General features: G+C 43.7%; 1 protein-coding gene across 3 annotated transcripts; it reads left to right on the top strand.

The window, feature by feature from the left end:
- Positions 1-1,767: 1,767 nt before the first annotated feature.
- Positions 1,768-23,872, top strand: LOC135397205 (acyl-CoA:lysophosphatidylglycerol acyltransferase 1-like). 3 transcript variants are annotated; one of them, XM_064628618.1, is made up of 6 exons: positions 1,768-1,983; positions 15,081-15,306; positions 15,935-16,149; positions 17,610-17,746; positions 19,452-19,567; positions 20,631-23,872. In XM_064628618.1, the coding sequence occupies exons 1-6, from the start codon at positions 1,867-1,869 to the stop codon at positions 21,047-21,049; spliced, it is 1,230 nt and encodes a 409-aa protein (XP_064484688.1). In that variant the 5' UTR covers positions 1,768-1,866; the 3' UTR covers positions 21,050-23,872. The 3 variants fall into 3 exon arrangements, with proteins under 3 accessions (XP_064484688.1, XP_064484690.1, XP_064484689.1); XM_064628620.1 differs by lacking the exon at positions 1,768-1,983 and adding an exon at positions 4,357-4,655; XM_064628619.1 differs by lacking the exon at positions 1,768-1,983 and adding an exon at positions 9,625-9,793.
- Positions 23,873-24,296: the final 424 nt, after the last annotated feature.

Raw genomic sequence — 24,296 nt, 5'->3', positions numbered from 1 at the left:
ATTTTAAATCCCCAAAGTCGTCGAGAAAGCCAAGCAGCGGCAGAACTCGAGTTCCGACGATGTTTGGCTTTCCTGACGACTTCGGGGGGTGGGGCTTCGTTTGTGACGTCATTAGGATATAGCGACGGCGATGACCAACAACGCTTCTTGTGCGGCGCGCATGGAATATACCCGTGACCTGACACGTACGGGTTGTCCGCGGAGGCATTCCATTCGAAGAAGCGTCAAATAAACAAACAAAAAGATAAGGGTAACTTCCTGATGGCGATCATATTATAAAAAAGAAAAGACAAAAAAAAAAAACGTTTGAAACAAGAAGCTTGCTTCAATGGCTGTGCGTACGTAACACTTTTCACGTACGGAATATCGAATCTTTTGCGTGCATTTGTTCGATCGTTCTCCATGATTTGCCCATTTGTTCGATCCAACTGAAAAAAAAAAAAAAAAATGGGGGAAGGGTATTTATTTTGGCAGGAAAAGGGTCAGGAACAGCAGGACCGAGGTCCCGCGTCAACCTTTTGTAACTTGGTTTTTCTTGTAGGACCAAAGTAAAGTCAAACGACAAAACAACTCTACATTCGTCCTAGTTTTTCATTGCTTTTTACGTCTCCTCCAAAGCCACATAAGGTATAAATTAGATAGAAAACTAATAAATAGGAAAGCAGCTGTAGTACATTACAAATAACTCAAAATAAAATACATTCACACAAACTGTTCACTCTCAGTTGCTAAACACATCTTTACGCTACGCGCATGTCACTCTCCTTCAGTTGGCAACCAAGATCCAATCGATGCAGACGACAACACGCGAAGCGACTTCTTCTGCTACAGAATGTTATTCAGATTCGTAAAACCCTTCAAAAACTTATCCGTATACACATCTTTCTCTCGATATCCAAGTGCAAGGAACTCACCGATAAAAGGCTGCGATTAATCTTAATACCCTACGCACCGCAAGGTCAAGCTCAAACGGACTGCTATATAATTTATTTCCAGAACATTCATTTCTCAACCATCATTATCAACATCGGGCTGTCAATCGTGCAACATATCTATGTATCACACCAACAAAATGATTATTCCGATTGGCGAAGGCGAACCTCACTGCCGAAGGTCATCTTTACTTTCCATTTCATACCCACGATTACCATCTTTACTTTCATTATTCCTTCTGCATTCAAGGTGTTCCGCAAGATGCTCTAGAATCGTCTGCTCGCTGAACCGGAACCATAATGCAAATGACGGCTGCAAGACGACTGTCCAAGTCGCGTACTGCTTTATCAAGATAATGTAATCGATTACAATGACGACATTATTTCACATACTACGTACTAGCAAGTAAGCAAGCGTACTAGCGGACACGGACTACGAAATACGGATCAAGGCTGACATCGTGCATTCCTGAGGCACCGTTAGGCAATAAAAACAAATTACTTTTCACGTTACGTCACTGCGAGTTCCGTGACAAGGAATCAAGGTTCGATCGTGGTAAATGAGATCAACGCCGTTCTCCGCCGTTGACATGGCGAAAGCAGACAGCCGGCGGTGTAACAGACGGTATGTTCTTACCGCAAAGAGCGAGCGAACCAATTTTTACAATGAGGTCATGCGAGGCAATGTAAAGAATCTCTAGAGTCACCAATAAACTTCGTACAGTAAGGCAGTAAAGGTCTTTTCGGCGAATGCTTCGCCTGCGTACAACCCGGCAGCGCTATCACTAGCGTCATCGGGAGCAGACGACAGCGCTGCCCTCTCGTTGACGGAAACGAAACCGCAGTTCATTGTGCGCTCCTAGCACATCGGTTCGCAGTGTTTTGATGCAAACCCGTGCTTTCTTCCCGTCTTCACGCGTTACCGTGTGTACAAATGCAGGATGGAATCGCAATCTCCAAAGGAGGGTCACCGCAGCCTCCTAAATCCGATCTCAAATACGGTGGAAGCCCGACAAATCGCGGACTTCACCACAGAACCGGAACACTGCATGTAAGTTCGTTACTCATTGAACTACTGCGACTCTTCCAGAGTCTGCTTCGAGTTTCAACGTGTTCCTCGATAAAAACACGTTTACAGTTACGTACCAGACGACAACTCGACGCGTGTGTACACACTGTTCTGCGGGCACAAGCTCGCCAGCAGTTAGATGATGGTTGACAAGGGGTTCCATTTTTTCCCAGCATTGTTTCAGCCGCCGTCTGCTTGGGAGTTGGTACCGAACAGCGAATCGAGCTCTCCAACGAACGCTATGGCCTTGAAGATCGGCTTACAATATTTAAAGAACGGAGGTTACATTTTTGTTGAGAACGTAATCGGGCCACGGAGACATACTGTGATGGTTAGAGGACGGCGATGTCTCCGTTTGAATGGAGAACGCATGGAAGAAGCAGCAAAAAGGATGTCTGTCACGCTGAAGGGTGTGTCGTTGATTTTATTATACCGGACGGCGCAGTAAGCGATCCGTTGACTAATTTCCTGTCAGACATAAATAAACCTGTACCTACGGGAGAACTTTGCGTCCGTTAGTTGACAGCTCGGGCGCGTGCAATCCTGAAGAGAGAGAGAGAGAGATAACGGCGTGATAAGGAGAAGCGTGAGAACCGTATTACGTTTTATTCGTGCAATCTCCGATCAGTGAATCAGTTCAGCGCTCGGTCACATTGCCTGTATTAGGCAGATGGCCAAGCAGCGCAATGTACTGAAAGTCGAGTGCAATAAGGGTGGACGGCCTTGAACAGACTCGTGAAACTAAAGAACATTGATATGACACATACCGTCCACCCTTATTGCACTCGACTTTCAGTACATTGTGCTGCTTGGGTGGTTGCGCCGGGTCGCGGACTATGAATAGTGAAGTTATCGCAACACGATTTTAATCTGGGCATTGTACGATGAATTCTAAAGTCAGTTTTTTTTTTGTTGTTGTTGTTATTGTTGTTGGGTACTTAGTAGTTAGCAGTTATTACGTATGTCACTCCATTTATATAATTTGACATTTTAATTTGATTATTTTATATTTAATATATTTCATTTATATTCATACTCGGAATCTAAGTTCTAAACAATTATTTATGATGCTCCTGTATGGTGTATAGGTTCACGGGTTTACGGGTGTACACACTATGGGGGAACCTTTATTGTGGAGTTGTTTCCCCTGGGTCCTCTAACTGTATATAAATGACCATGTAATAATTTGTAAAATGTAATAAATTCACATTCACATTGATAGGAGTAAGGATACTATCCAAAACAAGTATTTGCTAGGAATAGCTCGGTGCACACAAAGGTAATGTTTTGTAATGTTTTGAAATGTGTCTGTTCGATGAAAAAAACATTTTTCTCCGAGCAATTGATAGGCTTAGCTTGAACAGGTGTCTGGAGGTGACAGCTGTCTGACTTTTCAACCTTCACGTGTGTAGAGCTTATGATGCAGAGAACAGCTGTTTGCATCATTGTCTGTTTGTTACAGAAACTAATATGACTTCATCCACGCGAATGTTGGACGTGCATAGCAGCTTCTGTTCGTGCCGTTGTTTGGTTATTGCGGAACGTAATGTGGCTTCATCCAGCAAAACGTCAAATGAAAGTTCACTCCCGGGTTTAGAGACGTTTAAAAAAAATGCTGGGACACAATTTCTGCAGTAGTGAAACCAGAAGGTACTGGGCAAGAACCCACTTCCTGGAATGCTTGCACCATGTTGACTACCACACAACAAGCACACCTCATATGTGTAGGTACACCACCAGGTACATCGCCAATAGATTAATCACTTCCATATCCGTACCATACGCGTGCTTGGTGTACCAAAAGTGCACCTCAATAATACTGAGAAATGAGTATACAGTCAAACTCCTTTACAACGAAACTCAGGGGACAGCAAAAAAAAATTGCAGTAAAGGTATTTTCGTTAAAAAGGATGTTCATTATTGGACCTATAGGGCTCCAGCGGGACCGCAAAAAAAATTGCTGTAGTGGTATTTTCGTTAAAAAGGTGTTCGCTATAAGGGAGTTTGACTGTACCTATAGCATACCAAGTGCTTCCCTCAGAGCTAAAAGCGTCGTAAACGACTATAAAACACTATCACAACGCAAAAAAATTTTGTCACGTCCCCTTTCGACAAATTCTAAAAGGCGTATCCAAAATGCAGACTCCATCCCGGGTACTCCCATACCAGCTACTCCCCCCCCCAAACTTACTCTCCCCAACCTCTCACCGGTGGATCACTCCTCATGACTCACGACCGCGTATACCTCCTCTCCCTCGTACGCGCAGACTCGCTTCGGCAGACTCAGAAGACCACTTTTCCTTTTCAAACTCTCGACTTGTCACCCGGCAGGGAAACCAGCACCGTCGGGCCACGACGGACAGCCTCTTCCAAGGCCGGCCCCTCTTAAGAGTAGCCCGACCACTTTTACCCCCTCTCTCGTAAGGCCCACCTCCTCTCCACACGTTTCTCATTCCCTTCCTACCAAACCGTCCTGAAACCGATTTCTCTCGGGCAATGTGAATGTGTCCGTCGAGCGGTACATAGCTGGTGGGTTTCTGTGCTAGCGGCTCGTTCGGCTGCTCGGCTTGTTATGTGCGTGTGAAGTGTTACCGATGGATACGTCGTTGACCAAGATGATACCGCACGTGGTGAACAGGATGTACCTCAAGCGGGTAGGTGTGCGTTTTGCCCCTCAGAGGGTTATGTAAGGTACGCTTGTTGTATAATTGGCTTTATAGGATGTGGTGTGGGGCTTCATCGCAGTGGGTTTCGACTGGGATTTTTTTTTTTTTTTCACGTCTGCTTTCTTCGCTTTTTTTTTTTTGTCAACAATGGTATAATGAGGAATGGATGTTGGGATACTTTTATTCAACATGTGAACTCCAAGCCCCCAAAGTTAATCCCAGGCTCCCTTATAGATGCTTTAGCTCAAAGCGCCACAGTTCTCTAATGGTGACGGCAAATTACACACCTTAGTTCGAAAAATATAAGCGAGTTCGTATCTGTATGTACTGCAGTGACTCCTTTTTTTTCACCCGACGGTTTTTATATATATATTCCAGTTGTAGTATTCAGTACCAAATGCAGTTCACAGAGTACTATACTAAGTATATCTACCACAGTCAGTATGTACATGGCACCACATACCCTCAGCGCGGAAGAAAACGTTGAACGGAGCTGACACGTTGATCCAAGTCAGCTTCACCTGTAAGCCACAATAATACACTTAAGATAGGAGCACATCACACATAAAACGTGTTCACGCATGCGTACCAACAACGCATCACTGAACCAGTTTTCTGAAGTTTGTACATGTGCGCTCCAAAACGACGTGAATCATGTGCTCGAGGGCGTGGCAGACGCAAGAGAGGAGCATGTGGTACTGAGTAGCAGGCATGAGTCACAAAGCAGATGTAAGCTGCGTACCTATTGCTCCTAAATATTGCAAATAAATTGTTAGGCATGCTTTACGGTTACTTGTTTAAATTTAAGAAAAAGAAAGATTATGACAATGACGTCATTCTTTTACATTATGCAATCACGCTTTCTTTAATGTTCTAACTCAGCATTATATTCCATTATGTGAATCCTGCGACGTTTACACCTTGGAGCTTCTGTGACAGAAACCTTGTTCTTGTCACAAGCATTCCAATCGCAAGAATTCTCGCTAAAAAAACAACTTCCCCGAGCGGTTGTCCCTGCCAGCGATGTTTACATCCTGTCACCCCCCCCGGTACCGGTTGAAGCGGGTGAAAGAAATATGGCACTCGACATGTTCTGCATTGCAAAGCCACAAATGCTTCCTCTGCTTCACGCAGCGCTGCCCCTCGAGGAAAATTCCGCGACGATGTGTCGCTTGGCTTCTTATGGGAAGTGTGAAATATGTTGGAAGTGGGAACTACCTTGTCTGGTTGTCACGCATGACTTTTGGCTTTTCGTTGTCATCAGACTCCCCTTTCATGAAGGTTACCATATGGCGATGAAACATTTTAGTGTTTCTTGTCATCTAGTACACAGTTGTTGCTTTTCATAGCTGTGTTCTACGTTGTAATGAGTAAGTCAACGCATGTGCATCCTCACAAAACTCACGAGAGTGTTAATGCATTTAGAAAGCTTTAGAGCAACGTTGTGATGTGCAAATTAAAATTTATTTAGTGTCAGAGGCACTTCTAAGCTTGTAAGCTATGTATTTTCTTGCGCACTATTGAAGAAATAGTAGCACACTAGTATGCAAGCGCGTGGCTTTCCTGCCATTCATTGGCAAGGTATCGTCAGGTAGTAATAGTCGGTATAATATAGACAGGAACCTTCAGTGTTGTACATACGTATCACTAATGGTTCAGATTTGAGTTAATCAGAAACACAAGAAATCTAATGACGTATTCTCTTACAATAATGTGTAACACTGACTCGAATGTATAATAAAAGTGCTAAAAAATGCATCATTAAGTGTCTCCTGCTGACTTAATGCTTCAGTAAGTAAATAAATAACAATTGACAATAAAATAATTACAAAATTGACAATAAAATAATAACTAAAAAGGAGGAAGAGAAAAATAACAAACATGGCTGGGCAAGTTCATTATGACTTTTATTTGTTTAACTAAATGCAGGAGTATTCCTCTCTCAGTTCTTTATTGTAGTTTACATGGCTCAGCACGTAGTGTGTCTGCATAAGCTTCACCTCATTGTATAAGGCAAGGTGTCTAGTATTTGTCTCTTTTTGCTAGAACGGGCGAATAACCTCGCAATTGCCGGCAACTCACTTTCAAGGCCACTCCCCCTCAGCCATAACGCATGCGAATATTAAGCCTGCGTTCAAACTTGTTCACCCACAGTCCCTTAGAAGTTGCTGAACCTGTAGTGGGTAGACTGCGAATATAAATAAGAGTTGCACCAGATAATTGCAATGTAGGGGGCAGCAGTGTCAGCGTTAGTGTAGTTAGTTTAATGGGAACATGACGTCAGTTCGTGAAGTCGTAGGTAGATTCTGTCAAACCGACGCTTTTCTTTTGAAAAAAAAAAAAACAGTAAAGTGCTAAGATGCTGTTGATATGGTGTCTGTATGTTTGGTACTGATACAAAACTCTTCAGTAGATAGTAATAACTGTTATTGTCTGATCTGATTGGTGCCACTGATAGGAAACATTGGCAAAAAAAAAAAATAACATCATGCAATAATACTGCAACTCACTTGCTTGCATTGCTCTAGGTTGTGTGGTAAAAAATGCGAGGTGGATATTGTGATGAAGTTAATATTACGTACAATATCAGTGCCCAGGATACTTCGATGGAGGATAAAATACTCTGCCATTTTCCCAGATCAACGTTTCAAATATGTGCTGGCACTTAATTTTACTCCAGCAAGAATGAACAAGTCGATACCCAATTGGACGACAGGACAGCTGGGTTATATTATTTCATTTTGTCGTTCCACGAAAGCAACAGGACTCTGTCGCAGCACACATCAAGGTCCCGGTAACGAGTGCCAATTTTCTTCCCCCTCTCCACCTATCTTGCTTACCCGCTCGATTGACTTGGAGGGGGTCGAGCATTAGGGCCATACAGGGAAAGAGAATCGGATGGCCCAAGGAAGGGGGGGGGGGGGAATGAGCGTCGATTGTAGTAATTTTTCGAACCAGCCACTTGTGGACACGTTCCTTCTAGGTTATCGCGTTCCTCGATCTGGACCAAATGTTGTGACCATGCTGATAGGCATCTCCTCCTCAGAGAAGTAGGCTTTGAGCGGAAGGTTATCAAGAGGGGGAAATCAGTGTCACGCAGAAATGGTTCCAAGGTGACTGAGGGATTTTCATTCTCCGTAAGGGGCACGTGCGTTTGTTGTGCCTCCTGCGCACACGCAAGAATCTTGTAACTGGGGAAATGGACGACTGGGTCTGAACTCGTACTTTTAACGATGAATGACGAAAGTCACTGAAAAGGTTAGCCAGCTGTATAGGACTCGAACCCACATCTTCTGGATTTGCCGGTCCAGGGCTCTACCAATTGAGCTAAGCTGACACGCCTTCTCAGCTACTTCCAGGGTGCGTCATCTGAAGGGGCAAACCAGTCACTCTCTCTCACTCATCCTCCTTTCACTCTTACGTTTTTGCACACTCATACGCACATTCATACGACAGGGATCTCTCTTGTTCTCTCTCGTACTTTTAAGCTGTACTTCGGACGCAGCGGAATGTGCGTGAATTTAAGTGTGACTCTATAAGTGTGACCTGAATTTGTTTCTAGTTTCCGAGTGCCTCTTGCTATTACTTTATGACATTTCGATGTGAAAACGTGGAAATGTGTGAAAAGCCGAGATGCTTCGATTGTTCATGTAGGAACTCGAAGACCGACGGGGAAAGAACCAAAGACTCGAAGAAGACTCGAGTGTCAGAGCTCTGAGCGAGGAATCACTACATACTAGACACAGCTAAACATACTCTTAGTACTTTCATAGTACTTTCATAGTACTAAGTACTACACATAGTACTTTCCGTAGTGATACGTACAAACACCCCAATGCTTCCTGGCGACCTATTTGGCGGCATCACCATCCGAGATGCAAGATGTTATCAGATTCTTACCTCCTGATTACGGAAATGGAACTACACGTGTCAGTACATAGAACCGGATCGATACTTTACGATTTAAACTCGACGATAACACAATCTTCGTATCACCTGGACTCTTGACATTAGAGGACGTTCAACTGTTTACACTGACAGATATCTGGCTCCTCAAGATGTCGTTGCGCTGCCAACACTACAATCTTGGGAGCACTCCGTGGACTTGACCCCTCCAGTGTAATCTAGTGAGAAGAGATATGCCACGAGCCAAGCAATGAACGTGGCCCTTCCGGCATGGCTATCGTTTGCGGCACAACTTCAAATGTAGCGTATAAAATATTTTTTTAATACCTAAAAAGGTACTATCCTGCATGTGTTGGGCAAATTTGTTCCGTTCCGGTCAGGGACCAGTTCAAATAAGTAATGAGCTACAGCTAGGTTCATGGACATTCGATATATTCTATTATGCGATAATATTTTCCATCTATCAATCATTCAGTCAACCCATATTTGCACAGGCAATGCATTGGGGGGAAAAGTCGGAAAAATACGGCAAGCTGTTTGAGAGCATGCAGGATCTCCCAAAATCGCGTGTTGACGAGGACATGTCATACGCAGCCATATTGCATCATGTCTGCTGAGAACTTTAAAAAGGTTAAAGAGGATGAAACCCTCAACGCAGGGAAAGACGAGGGAACACAAAAAGTGATTTTTTTTTCCTTTCTTGTCTTTCTCTGCACTTAGGGTTTTATCCTTTTTAACTATGAATTCACCAACCAGCTAAGGTTATAACCCTTTTTCATTTAAGAAGTATCCATCAAACTCGCACCCTTTACTCCTATTTCCATAACTTCTACGTATACAAAATTAAAATAAATATAAACCATAATTCCCGTCCCATCACACTCCTCCTATCATGCAATGCGGCCGTACTAAAATAGAGAGATAAGTAATCCTCTGGCACCCCTTCATTATCGGGAGAAATTTCCTGCGACAAACAACAAAGCAGGATGTCTAATCAGTCGAGTGACGTGGAGCAGTGGTTGTGATAACACGTCCGATTATCACGACCAGTGTCTCGTCGTCGTCAGCTCAGACGCGCGTGAGGAAGGAGTGTGGCTGGTTGTTACACCGTGCCGGAAAAGTGAGCAGTTGAAGACGCAGCCATGATTTCCAGGAAACTGCAGAGTCTCCGTCGAGTTCACCTCAACGAGGATGACTCTGATGACTGGAGGGCTAAAAGAGTGAGCACGAACCGTTGTCTCTGTTGTTCGCTGAGTAGGGAGCACAAGATGAAGAAGTTGGGGGAGGGGGGGATATTACGAGCTCAGTACTGTGTCCACAAAACACCACTGCTCTACTGAAGTGAAAGTACTTAATGTTAGAGCGTGTTAATTTTTACTTCGTTTCTAGCTCATTAAAAAAAAAAAAAATCAAGACTTCCAATTCTCTGTGATCATGTAAGCTAGGCCTTCAAAGTTGACTCGGTGATACGGAGAATGTGAAAATTTTGTGTCTTACATTCAGGTTCAACGAAAGACAAAACTACGAAAAAGATGAAAGACAACATAACTAATGAACGTATTTGCTCAAAAGTATGAAATTTGCACAAATACAAGTGGCCAAAAATGACTAGAACAATCTGCAAAATGTCTCTTTGCCTGTCACTTTGGCTGCTAACATTTGGGCACTGCCTACTGTCAATGTGAAAGTAACTAACGATGGTTGTTAATGAATGCCACAGCAAATTGTAAAAATGCTACAAATTTTCCTGGGTATAAGTTGTACGACTTCTGCAATAGGCTTGTAGCTCGTACAAGAGAAAATGAAGTTGGTGAGAGAAAAAAAGAAATATATGAAAGTCCCTGTCTTCAAACAGCTCAATGAATTCACCTCGGAACATAAAGGGGTAGACAAGTGCAATATGTGCGTGCACGCATATTTTTGCATATCGTTAGAAAGGGAACGTCACGATCGTAGTTTAGATCAGAATTTGCATAACGCATCGGAGAATCTTTCTGCCTCTGCGGAAACGTAAGCAACGTTTTGCCATCGCTGTCTTCATCAGATCAGGAGAAGGGTAATGGCAACAGGGTTTCGTCATTGCATGGCACACTAAAAATGCCCACAGATATGGTGATTAGAGGTCGCCATCTTACACACACAAATTCTCTGTTGGCTTCTTGTAATCTGCATTGACTATTCCAACGTTAAATCTTTCACGGGATTCTCGTCACTTCGTTCATAACGCTGAGAACCCGTGTTACCAGTCAATAAATTTCTAGCGCCTTCGCCCGGGAACAAGAGGACGCCCTTGATCGTCAACCGTCATGTCTGGGATTTTCCACTAAGCATGCGGAGGCACTCCACATTGTAGGGTTCGCCCTGTCCCCTTCATTATCTTAAGGAAACGAGATAATGTTTTGCTTGCAAACAACACAGACTATCTTGACAGAAGCTCGTAATACGAGCACTCTTTGAGCAGGGGCCAAGAAAGCAAAAGGATTCTGTTCTAATTCTCACTCTGCAGGTGATACCACACGTTTTTTTTTTTTTTTTTGTTGTTGAACCGGATGTATCTTTGTACGTGTACACGTCTACATGTATGTCGTAGAAGTTGGCTTCCGCAGGCGGACACACCCCGAAGTGTATTATGGGTAAAATAAAGAATGTCTGGAACCAGCCGGTTCAGGAGGGGTTTACTAAGGGAAAATTTTATTACGTTTAAATAGAGGGTAATGTTTCGATGGCAGCATCGTCTTCAGCAGACGGCACATGCTCCGCATCAGTGATTTATCCAGACCCTCTCCCCCCCTACACGCCCCAAATGTTCAGTGACACCCCCCTAACTTTTTCACCTGTGTGCACCTTATACGGGGTGCCCTAATGATATGTTAAACAGTAATGACATAACTATAATAATGATCCCCCCCCCCCCCAAAAAAAAAAAATCCAACACCCCTCCATGTTTGGAATTCGGGATCAGTAAAAAAAAAAAAAAAAAAAGTAGTAAATCAGTATGCAACAGAAAATAAGAGATCTGGAATAATACCGTTGTGCAAAATGTTGTCAACCAGTTTGTGTTGTTCTTTCTTATCTCATTGACGTGAAAGGTTTTGTTTTCTAGCCAAATGTGGATGACTGACTAACTGATTAACATGTGCACATGGCCAGATGCGGTGGAGTTCTTTACACTGTAAACAGCACAAGTTGTGCACGAGTTTGTAGCTGTAATGCTTCCTAGTTATATTCTAGAAAAATCACACACACAAAAAAAAGAAAGAGGTTGTTTGGCTGATAAATTGTTGGTAAGAATGTATCATGCAGGTCAATTTGAGCACAATCAATCATTGAACTAACAAATTCACAAATTCAAAACTTCTTCGAGAATTCATGTGACCCTTCCGAGCCCTCATGGAAACTTGTCTGCACATTCTCTTCTGCACAGACGACAGCAGTCGCACATTAACGTGAATTAGTAGCTCTACGTGGAGTTCTGCCCTTCTCCACATGGTACAGGAAAGAAGCAGGTGTTCCTCCGTGCCCGTAGTCATGTATTGATCCATTGATCCATATTGATTTTGTTTCTTTTCTCTGCCTTTTTATTTATTTATAATCCTTTCCTTTCTTCTTGAATGCGTTCAACAAAGAAGAAGATTTATCTAAGCCAATTTTGCAGTCAACCACAGCTGAGGTCTGGCAGGTGTAGTGGCAAGGTGGCGTAACTGGCATAATCGGAATATACCTCTATTAGGGGGGAGAAAAAAAAAGCTGATAAGTACAGACATCAACAGGACAATGCTTAACTCTCAGCTATCAAATTTATTGCTAGAAATTTCTTAGACAGGTTATGGAGCAACTTGCAAGGTAGCTTAAGCTTACAATGGGAACCTCAGATCAACTCTAGAGTAACAGGCATATCTCTGGAAGTCTAGTGGCATTGAAGGAGCCTAGTTCTACAAATTTAGAGAGTTTTAGAAAAATTAGAAAGTAAGCAAAAATAATACAACAGAGTATGCAATATGAAATGCAGTATACTGATGCTAAAGTTATCCAGTTTTAAATATTTATTTTAATATTTATACATGCCAAAATCCCATAGGCATCAAACAGTATTGCAACGGTGGCACTACTCATTAAAGGTGCACAAGCAGACACAAGTAATTTCTAACTAACTGGGCTAAGTCTCTGACACTTTCATGCCTAAATGTACGTGTATATAGGTATATATATGTAGCCTCCTAAAAAAAAACAGTTACTCATTCTTGCTCAACACTGCCTCGTCCTGTTTATCTATCCTGATTCATGAAAGATGTATTGAGCATCTTGCACCACAACTGTGCAACTCCAGTCCCGTACTTGGAATACGTCGGCGGAGTTGCTAATCTTGTGTAGCGGTTGACAAATCGTAGCGTTGTGATGTCGCTTTCACGTCTGTTTGCTTCCTCTTATCTTTCTGTTTCCCCCTTTACACTTGCTGTCTCAGTCTGACCGTTTTCTCTTGTACCAGCATTACATCTTATTGTTGCAACTTTTTCAGAACCTTTTCCTACCCTTGTATTGGATTGGATTGGATTGGATCGAGCTTTTACTAGTGCATGAGCAACTCTGATTCCCTTGTATCTTGCTTACCGTGTCCCCATTGCACACACTTTCTTCGTACGTGTGCATCTTTAATATGGATAGAGAAACATTGACACTGCACTTTTCATTCACCTCGTGCTTATTCTTGCCATATTGCACCATGAAGAGACCCCGTGAGGCCATCAATAGGCTGTGAGATCTATCTCGCTAAAAAAAAAAAAAATAACATTCGCTCAAAAGTCCGCAGTATTAATTGCGTGTCGTGCAAGCCTAGTTTTTTGTTTTCCCCAACTTCCCTCCTTTCTGCACTCCCTCCCCCTCAACCTTGCGAGAAATCTTTCATGGCACGTATCAGGATAGAGTGGAACTCTCTTCCCGAGTCCATAACATCAGCACCAGGCTCGGAAGAATTCAAATGGACACTTTTTCATTATTTACTCTCGCATCATACCCAATATTTTTTTGTATATTGTGCATAAATATTTGCCTGTGCTCACGGCTACTTACGGCTATCTGCTTTTCCTAAGTGTTATTTTTTTTGTTCTGTCGCTATGTCGTCATGAAGAGTTATTAGAGGGGTTGCGACACTTTGTCTTTAAATTTAAAAAAAAATTAAAAAACTTATTCTGGATAAATGTAAAATGAAATTATTTGCATTGATGTGAACCTGCATTCCATGAAATTATTCCATTCCATGAAATTATAGACTCGTAGAAAACCGGCACCGCGCATACCGAAACTCATGCGGATCTGACGTCATAGCAGGTGTCTCCGCCAGTGAGGAAGTGGGAGAGAGATCACATGCTCGCGACTACCAATGGGAATGGCCGGGGCTCTGATGTCAGAGCTTGACAAGTATCTGTGTTCAAGGGTTGAAATCTCGCCAAGTACGGCATGTAAAAAAAAAAAATATTTTTTCCTCGATACTCTACTGTGCAATATAATGTGTGCAGGATGTAATGAAACACATCTATCTAAGTGTCACAGCCCCTTTAATGTCCACCCTGAACGTAAATAAAGTATCTGAATAAATAACTTCCACATACACGTAGATAAAAGGCTGTTTGGTTAATCGCTGTGCGAGACATAATAAAGAATTACGTAATCAAAAATACATTAGTGTTCTCAGATATCTAAGAAGTTTCCTAGTCTTGCGAGCATTATCTAAAATTTATCTTTACACAGCACGACAGCATTCAATAACTTGAGCGACACTACCACTATGTACAACTCTGTTGGGAACTGATCTGAGAACACCAGCAATTTGGCTCCATGTCACAAATTGCTTTGGCACGTTGTACTCCACGACGGATGTGAAATGCAGTGTGCTGAAAACTCTTTGCAATTTAAACCGACAGTCAGCGTGTAAACCGGAACTAAAACAATGTTGTCACATGCTTTCTTACAGTGCTCACAGTTACTGTGCAAAACATCTCGATGAAATTTGCAGCAAAAGCTTTGAAGTTGAACGCTGTCAGCAGTTTCTGGTTTTTGATCTGTTAAGTGATCAAGCCATTCATTAAAGATTAAAGTTGCCGATTACGTTTTATGATACGTCAAACAGTCCTCAATTATTCTTATCTCTGTTGCACACCCTTGTAATCACCGACCAAGGTGCTGCACCTCATGCTTGCACCTCCGTGAAACCGACACCAGACATGGACATGATGTTCATTTTCATTATCTGTCTCAGAAAGTACACTGCTCTGTTGGATGAAGCTTATGGCATCTACACATAACTCGCACTGAAATGTAACTCTAATCTAAAAATCAATCAAGGACTCTGGACTGTCCCTTTAAAAAACACCTTCTGGTGTGCAAAATTGATGCACGAACCATTCAGTGTAGCAGGCATCAGATCTGACTGACAGGGCGCAGTGTGTGGTTTGAAGGTCCTTCATCGATGGCCTTTTTTCTGGCGCTGATGACATACGGTTTTGCGTGCAGGAGATGGAGCTGCGGCGGCTGCTCCACCAGGTGCGGTGCTGGCTGCGGGTGATGTTTGTGTTGGCCAACAACCTCTACTGCATTCCCACCTATCTGACGTGGATGTGGATCATCTTTTACCCCCTCCGTCTTCTCATTCCTCCTCTCTACTGGGCCATTGAAAGGCAGCTCTTCAAGCTCCTCCTACTCATGGTGTCTTTCTGGAGCTGGAGCGCAGAGTACTATGGTGAGCAGAAACTTGTTCGTTTGCAAGGCTTGTACTGCCTAATGCCACTTAGATAAAGAAAGCCTGATTGAATCCATTACAACTGTGCGTTTCGACGGCTGTAGCCATGGTGACTAGCTGCCATGAGCCACATGTGGAGCCAGTGTTATCCACTGGAAGCCCGTGTTTGAAATCACCTGCGAGAATCGGCTGAAGCAGACGACACTGCGTCTCCTTCTGTTGACGTGGCGAAGAAGAGAGAGGAGTATTCTTTATCTGAGTGGCATTTATTGTTTATTGGCTATTTTATTAACCTTGGAAATAGCTGCGAAAATTAGACCTGCTCTTTGTTGCTTTACGAGGCAACTAGCCACCACTGGAGTTTAATGCTCAAATTACAGCGCAGATACGAAACATCGTGTTTCACCGTTGAGAGCGTGTTGCAGTAGGAGCAGAAACAACTGTCTACCACACATTTACACACTACGCGTCACTGTTGCATACGTTTCCATAGTGAAATGCTGTTCAGACTTTATGTGGCAGCCTTCCATCTCCTGGCGTTAAGACATTTCTCCCAGCTTGTCCTCTAGCCTTATTTCGTTATGACTTCTATAGCCGTTACAGTTCTATTTCCTCTTCCTTCTCGCAGTGGAAGAAGTTGGTGAGGACGTTAGCGACTGTTTCAACGAGCGCTCGGTGGTGCTGGTGAACCACCAGAGCACGGCTGACGTGCCCTTGCTCATGGCGTCGTTTCAAGTGAAGAAGTCCGTCACGGAACACCTCATGTGGATCATGGACCGACTTTTCAAGTTCACCAACTTCGGAGCTGTTTCTTACACACATGGTGACTTCTTCATCACGCAGGTAATTCGTTGCTTCCTCTTCTTTATTCTGTCTGAGCCTATGGTTGAGGGTCTTGGTTCGTTGCAGGGGTTGGCTAATTAATTGCGGGCTTATTAGATGTTTGTCTTGCATACAAAACGTTTCATGAGCAATTTTTGCTGCTTCATTTAGCTCTTTCGCTGGGAGACGATCCTCTTCTTTCATTCAACAGGACGTGTGGCTTTTTATACAGCTTTGATATTTTTGGAAGGTAGTGATTTTACGTTGATGCGCACCACCTTTGACTACATTCATCGACATTCCTGTTAGCTTCACCGTGCTCGTGAGGTAGTTTGACACATCCATTCATGCGTACGTTTACCATAATTTTGCACGTCACGACTTGGTTACTTCTGTAGGCCTAAATCATAATCTAGCATAGGTTTTACTGATTATTATTTTGGTGCATTTGGTAGTTTAACACATTGTTAAGATGCTTTGCCTGGGTAGCAGTGTCTCCAGCCAGGATACTTTATGAAACACATACTGTGATTGCAAAGAAAAGGGATATTTAATTCTCCGAAGAGGATATTTCACATTGCTGTAAAGTAATAAAAAGGCAGCATTTCTGTTATATTGTTAAGTATGAAATGATGACTAAGTATGACAGCAGGAGAGATGCAGCAGAAGGTACTGTTTATGATCCTAGAAGGGAACGAAATGTTAAGGGCTCGGAAAGCTTGCGCCCCAAAACGGATGATGAGATCGTGTTGATGAGGGTGCCGATTCTGTCTCACAATATATTTTTTATTTATTTTTTTTACCTGGGCGATGTCATCTCAATTCAGGCAGGGCTGTACCCTTTGCATCCTCGATTTTCTTTACTCTTTTATATGTGGTAGCTCTCCCTTCATTATGAACAGGAGCGTTGTTTACAACTTCCTGAACGAAATAGTTCGGCAGAAAAAAAATCGAGAACATAAACGGGTAGAAAGCGCTTTTTTGCGATTTGCGTTTTTTCGCAACTTTGATGTCGCGTATCCCCGCCCATGTAAGAGCAGTCGTCCAAATATTTTTACTACTTATTGACTGTACAACAGGCTTTCAAGCCAGAGGACAGTTCCATCTACTGACGTCTAGAAAATTTCATACAGAGGTCACAAAAGTGCTCCGTTGTCAGTTTAGCGCGGTCTTTGACAGGTTATTTCTCCACCTTCTTTTGAAAGTATGTCACCGCGATCTATACCGTCGGAAAGCTTAAACTCTTCTCTTTCTCATGATGCCTAGAACACATCTCTAGAGCCCTTTGTTAAACTACCGCGTACATTTCAATCATGGTAGGTACGAGAAAATTGGCAAATTTTGCGTAGCTCTTGTGCAAAAAGGCCAACTTCGATTTTTAAAATAAAATGTGTGCTTGAAGAACAATGCATGTGCTTCATTCGTGCCCGGCAAGGTTTCGGTACATTGTAGCCCTTTTTTTTTTGTGTGTGTATTTGCAGGGCAAGGATGTGCGTAGCAACCAGCTTCAGAAGCTGAGGGACCACATATTCGACGTGTATATCCGCAGAGGCCTCAAGTGGATTGTGCTGTTCCCAGAAGGGGGATTCCTACGAAAGCGAATTGCTACTAGTCAAAGGTACCCGTTGTTTTAAAATCACGTCCTCCAGTCCTCAGAGAGGTTTTGTCACACTTTGACACACGTTGTTCATTCATCATGCGAGAAAAAAAAGCCCCCAGCTTTCTGCGGCGGAAAATTAACATTTCCGCGAAGTGGGATTTACGAATCTGCGGGCAAGAGAAAACGAACAAAATAAATAAAAACTCACAGGACGGTCACGGTTATGTAACGAGAATTTCAGTGACAGCGCTGTGAGTTCATTCTTGTACCACAAGCCATTGCACACCGAGCAACCGTACCCAAATGGGTTCTCCCTGAACTTTCTAGTGAAACCATAGAAATCTTATGGAGAGAGGCTAGAAGGAAAGCCGGGGAGGAGGATCGGAGGAGAGCAAAGCACTTGAATGGGGCTGTTCCCCCTCTCAATGTATGAGCTCGGAGGCAGCCATATTGAATCAGCCAAGGAAACGTCGTGTATTTCCAGCCCGTGAAAGCAGCCACAGTTCCAAAAACTGTTGCAACACTTGCTCGGCTGCTCCTCTGCTTCCGTCGGCTACATATTTTGTCATTGTCCGCCCCCTATCCAGGTCTTGTAGTCAGGGCTGGTTGAGGCAGCGGCGGAGACGGTGTCCCCATGTGGAGTCCGTGTCGTGTCTGTTTCTCCGTGTGTGTGTGTGTGTGTGTGTGTATGTGTTTTCATATATCTTACGGTTGCATGGGTTCTGGCGGTGTGTTACTTTTTTGGCGTTATGTTTGCTGTATGCTTACTGGATTCCTTTGTTTGCATGCGCCGCGGCAACAGTAGCTGATTCAATATGGTGCTCCCCTCGCCCGTACGTCCGGAGGTTTCCTTCTAGCATACTCCTTAAGGTTTCTATGAGTGAAGCCCTTCGTGGCTCCATCGGCTTTCGCTTGCCTCTGATGCCTCTTTGCCTCCGTTTCCGCAGCATGTACTGAAGGGTCTTACCGCCGAGTCCACCTTGCCTCTGCTTCGGCGGCACACACTGCAGCGTCTTCACGTCTACGTCTCAGAAACTATAAGGGTGTATTTTTTGTTTTTTTTACTCGAGCGCCATGCTAACGTCATCGTCGTCGTCACTAACACTGTGTTTTCTTCTCCTTCTGCGAACGACTCCAACGTCACGATCTCAGGGGGGGAAACGAGGCACTAACAGCTGTCTGTGCAAAATGTTGCAGCATTCTCCCAGGATCGCTTACTGACTCGTCCCGCACGCTTTTCGAGCCTTTCGTAACTTTCCAGACCGCAAAGAGAATTAGACTCGACTCTGACAATTTCTCTACGAGCGGAGTTCCTGTCGTTAAATTTTCTTTCGGCGTGGCACGTTCAGCCGTGGAAGTGCCAGCAGTGCGCTGTGGCATCAGGCATTGCAGTCGCGGATGATCGGGAAAATCTTGCAGATCGATTAAATTCCTTACACGGTTCTGTAATGTATCGAATATTCCGGGACAACACATGATTCTGAGGTCAACAGCGGGTTCCGCAGGACATGACCAATTTCGCGGAATTGCTGATTCGAGGAAAGCTAGGGGCTCTATTCATGCATGCGTTGTACTGCATACTAGAGTATCGTTGAGGAAAATATTTATATTTCTGCGTGTCATACGACTGAGACTTTGTATGTTGAGTCTGTGGACCACAACACTTTGACTTTGCATTTACTGTGTAACAGTTTGTAACATACAATAACGTCTTGCGATGCAGGTACGCCAAGGCCAATAACTACCCAATCCTCGAACATGTGACACTGCCACGCACAGGAGCTCTCAAGGTCGTGCTCGACACTCTCTCCAGGGAGAACCTTGCCAAGGTGACAAAAGGTAAACCACCCATACATAGAGCACCCATTGATAGACAATATAATTAGTGCCCGAAATGAACAAGTTCGGCGCAAAGAAAATGTTAGTATTTTTCGTATTTAAATTTTATTAGTGCGGCGTTAGTAAGCTGACCCAGATTTCGGTAAGTTGCTTCGAAAATAGTCAGTCACGGCTATAGTTAGCTTGTGTAAAATAGTAACCGAGCAACAATTGGTTTTTCTTCCCCTCTCTCAGAACGTAACTATCTAGTTACGGCTCAAGTTACTCAGTTAAAGCAACTTAGCCCTTTTAAACATAATCTTCGACGTACGAAAGCCGAGGAAATCAAACTCTCTGACAGGAGTTCAGGCACGTTGATCGAAAAGTGAGGCAAAAATTAGAAAACTGGGCGTAAAACGCAGTGATGGCCACTAACTACTTCTACAGTAGTTTAACTATAACTACTAACTACTTTGTGATTGAGTAGTTTAACTAGTAGTTCAACTACTTTTCGGGGGAGTTTTTTAACTACTGCAATATAGTTTAACTACATCTATAACTACTTAACGTTGTCCACCAACACCAATCCCTTGTAATATTCTTGGACACCTAAATATGAATCACAAGCAATAATAAACTTTGGCTCAAGCCATTGCTACGATCGTCAAATACAAAGCTTGCGGCGGGATTCTTTTTGTGCCTACGCGATAAACTAAGTTGCAGAATTATTTCACAGCAAATGAGGCTTCACTAGACAAGCATTAAAAGTGAAAATTTAGTACACATGCACGACACAATTGCTCTGCACCTCCGTTCTCATCAAACAAGTAGCTCAAGGTAAAAGTCGGAAGCACAATCGTGCCGTAAAACTCGCGGCAAAATCGGAAATAGTTGGCGCCTTCAATAACCTAACTACTGTAGTTAACTACTTCAAATAGTAGTTTAACTAGTAGTTGCCACTACATTTCTGCAAGTAGTTGATAACTACTTTTTAACTACAATCAGGTAGTTTAACTAGTAGTTTAACTACATGTAGTTAACTACTGGCCATCACTGGTAAAACGTGACGTTTTCCTCCTGGCAGGCAAGGAAGAACCGTTGAAGTGGATCGTCGACGTCACCATTGGCTACCCCGACTACGGCAAACCCCTGGACCTGCTCATAATCTCCGGCGGCTTCCGTAAACCCTGCACCGTCCACATGCACTACCGGCGCTTCCCCGTCTCCGACGTTCCCTTCGACAGCCAGGAGAGGCTGACAAAGTGGCTCTACGACCGGTGGGTCGAGAAGGAAGAGCTCCTCGACGAGCTCTACCGCACGGGACGTTTTCCCGGACGCTTGCACACGCGCGAGGGCACCCCATCTTACGCGCCCCTCCGCGTCCAGCCCTTCAGGGTCGACTTCAACATTGCGTGGATCGTGCTCATCCACGCCTTCTTCATCATGTCGACGCTGTTCCACGTCGCATTGTTCCGCTGGATCGGTTCGTTAGTGCTGTGGTGATGATGCGCCCCGTGTTTTCACACGTACTGGACCCGTGGGATGGGGTGGGGGCTTGTGTTGTCCCTGACCCCCCCCCCCCCTTTTTCCGAGCGAAGTGTGTGTTGCTGGTTCAGAAAAACGTTTGTTTGATTGCGTCACATTTGAAAGTGTGAGAGGATGTTTGCTGCAGTCTTTTTTTAGCTTGCGATTTTTTGTGTGACTCGACCCTTAAGTTTTAGTTCCGCCCTCGTAGCTCGAGAGTTTGTTCTGCACTTTGGCGAGCCTTTAAATTCATCGACTGCCGAAACATCGCTAGGAGCAAAGACTTCCGCGCCCCAAGCACAGTTCGGGGCGGAGTCTCCGCCGCCCGTTGATTCGGGAGTTGGCGGACGCGGAGGATTGCTCGCTCGTCACCTTTACGGTCTGTTTCGATCGACGGTGATCTCGGCAGCGCCATGGGACACGTTCTAAGCAGCAGCAGGCAGCAGTCGAAGTTTATTTTTTGCGGTATCGGCGAACATATTTTAGCTTTTCTGTCGCCGAATTTCTTTGGCAACACGTCGCAGCACTGGGCATATTGCGGAGCATCTTCCTTCTGTCATGGGATAGACATCATCCAGCTGAAATCTCGGTGCTTCGTGCTGACCTTTCCTCTTCCTCCTCCGCTTATTCCTCTTCACAAATGTTTTTTCAGGTGTGTAGTACATTGTTATTTTATTGCTTCGATGTCTGGAGTTTCGAAAAATTGATGGCATTTTTCCCTCTTGCATTTCTTCTTCTTTTTTTTTTTTTTTTTTTTTTTTTTGTATGCGTAACAGTATAGCGCGCATTGTTGCACTGAGCATCGAAGCTTCGAACGCATGCACATCAAAAAAGAAAATCGCTGGACTGCATTCGACATAAGGGTAAAAAACGAACCTACTTCTGCTGCCACTGCTCGGAACGTTCTCCCGCTTCTGCTTCGAGACATTTTTATTTGCCGCTTTTCGTTCTAGAATTGCCTTTGTAAATACGCACCCGCGAGAAAATATACCTTGCTTGTGAGAGGGACTCGAGGGCTCCTTCATCGCTGTACAAACTTGGAACGTTGTGTTCACTGCCTGTAGGGTTGGCAGCCCCACGATGCCAGCTAACGGCTGCGTAGATGTTAGGACTGGCTGCTTTTCATCTAAACTGACACACGCAGTGCAGCACTGACTCTAACAGACACAACAGTGCCGGTGGAACGGTAGAGAGACACGAGGCTGTCTTACAGACTTTTGGGAGAAACGTCCCGTGGTACACCGCGGGTTTGTGACGGCGAATAACAACGCTTCTCTGCCACGGTCTTCCCGTCGTGGCTGACGGATGTCCACGGGACGAAAATCGGACGTATTTTGGACGTGCTCGTCGCGAGGGGGGTTCGGATCTTGCGGGGACTGTTTCGAAGACATTTTTCGAAGACTAAGTTTCGAAGACATTCAAATTTGCGGTGGACTTTCGAAGGCTTTTAATTTTCACAATTTTATCGCGACAGCTTCGATGGCCGAGCTGTTAGGCACGGCGACTCTTATACTATGATTTCACCCACGACAGGAAATGCAGGTCTTGTGATGTTCAGCCAGCCCAAAAATCCTTTGGAATTGTGCCGCACGTACACTTCGTTCATGTGGTCAGTCTTCGTACGCAATTTTGGCGCACTCACCGTGTTTCTTTGTAGTACAGACCCATAGGTTCTAATCAACGAAACGAACTACCCACCGTCACTACGTCAACATTGTGATCATAGTTTTTGTTTTATTCTATGTAACCGCATCAAGCATGAAAAAGGTAGCTTACGATGAAACGTTGTTTCTTCGGAGTAGAAACAAGACGAGTCTGAGCTACTTGGGATTTGGGGACTGACATAGTTCAAATTATTGAAGTTCCACTGCAATTACAGAAGTTGTTAGTTTGCTAGCTCAGTTCAGTGACAAAGACAGACAATAGCCCATGCACAAATAGTATTGTATTAAATAGTATTAGCTTACTCTAGGGTTGAAGAGGGCCTATTAAAGTATGTTGGCAAGAAAAAAGAAAAGAAAAAAAAGCTACTCGAGTACTGTTTACAGCTAACAGAGGAAGACAGACTAGAGGAAAATATCGCAATCTTGTGTCACGGATGCAAGTATGATGCAAGTGGGTGACCTTAGAGGCTGGCCGTTACGTTTCTATAAAAGTAACTTTTGCAAACGTGCATATGTAGTAGTGTCTCGAAGAAACACACTGTAGATAGCAGCGCTTATAAATTCAACGGTTCATAGATTTGACAGGCTGAGTGAAACCACGCAGCGGCTTTTTTTTTCTTTTTTTTTTACGTTTAAGACACGCACATGCCCAAGAAAGATGTAGAACACCACATTAAGAATATGTAACATACAGTTTATATGTGTGGTAGTTTGTAGCAGAACAAAGGGTTCACATTACAAGAGGCAAAAGAACGTTGTAGATATGCTTTTGAACTTTCCAAAGATGATGTGATTGCTGCAGAGAGAGTTACGTCTTCGCGTAGGAATATTACAAATAAATAGTCCGTATTATAGATATTGTAGCACACACAATCATTCGTCTTCGTTGCAGGCATTTTTGTGTGCGTAGCACAACCCTTGTGTTCTTTCTCCCCTTTTTTTTTAACCTATTTATTTGCAAATTATTCTGAGCAGGCTGCATTTGTTGTAGGTAGGCACAACGTCACGTATTAAGTGGGCAACCAACTTGTAAATATTGTACACAGTTCTCAGTAGGACACATATTTGTGATTATGAATTGAAGGGCTGTAATTTGCGTAGACTCTTTTCTAATAAATACATCATACCTCACGAGAAATTGTCCTATTTTTGTTTTACGTGCTTTTGTTGAAAACTGGGATGAACATAACCCTCCACATGTCTCATTAAATTTCTATTTTTAGAAATTTATTTTCACGCAATGTTTCGTTCGCGGGTGAGAAGGGGGGGGGGGGTAACCTTAGCGACCTCCTCAAAACCCACTCAACCCTCTCTCCATTTTGCCCGCTTGATTAAAACACACATACAGCGCCCTCTCTAAAATTAAACCACCCCATTCCATCCACGAAGAAAAGAAAAAAAGAAAGCAGAAGACACGTCTGCCAACCAATCACCACAAAAACGAAAGCAGAAGACACGTCTGCCAGCCAATCACCAGAAAATCGAAAGCAGAAGACACGTCTGCCAGCCAATAACCCCAAACATCCGTGCCGTCCAACTGTTACTTGACCCCACGAACCCGT

Source organism: Ornithodoros turicata, chromosome 6 (assembly GCF_037126465.1).
Source record: "Ornithodoros turicata isolate Travis chromosome 6, ASM3712646v1, whole genome shotgun sequence".
NCBI classification, from domain to species: Eukaryota; Metazoa; Arthropoda; class Arachnida; order Ixodida; family Argasidae; genus Ornithodoros; species Ornithodoros turicata.
This window is presented reverse-complemented; position numbering and strand designations above follow the sequence as displayed.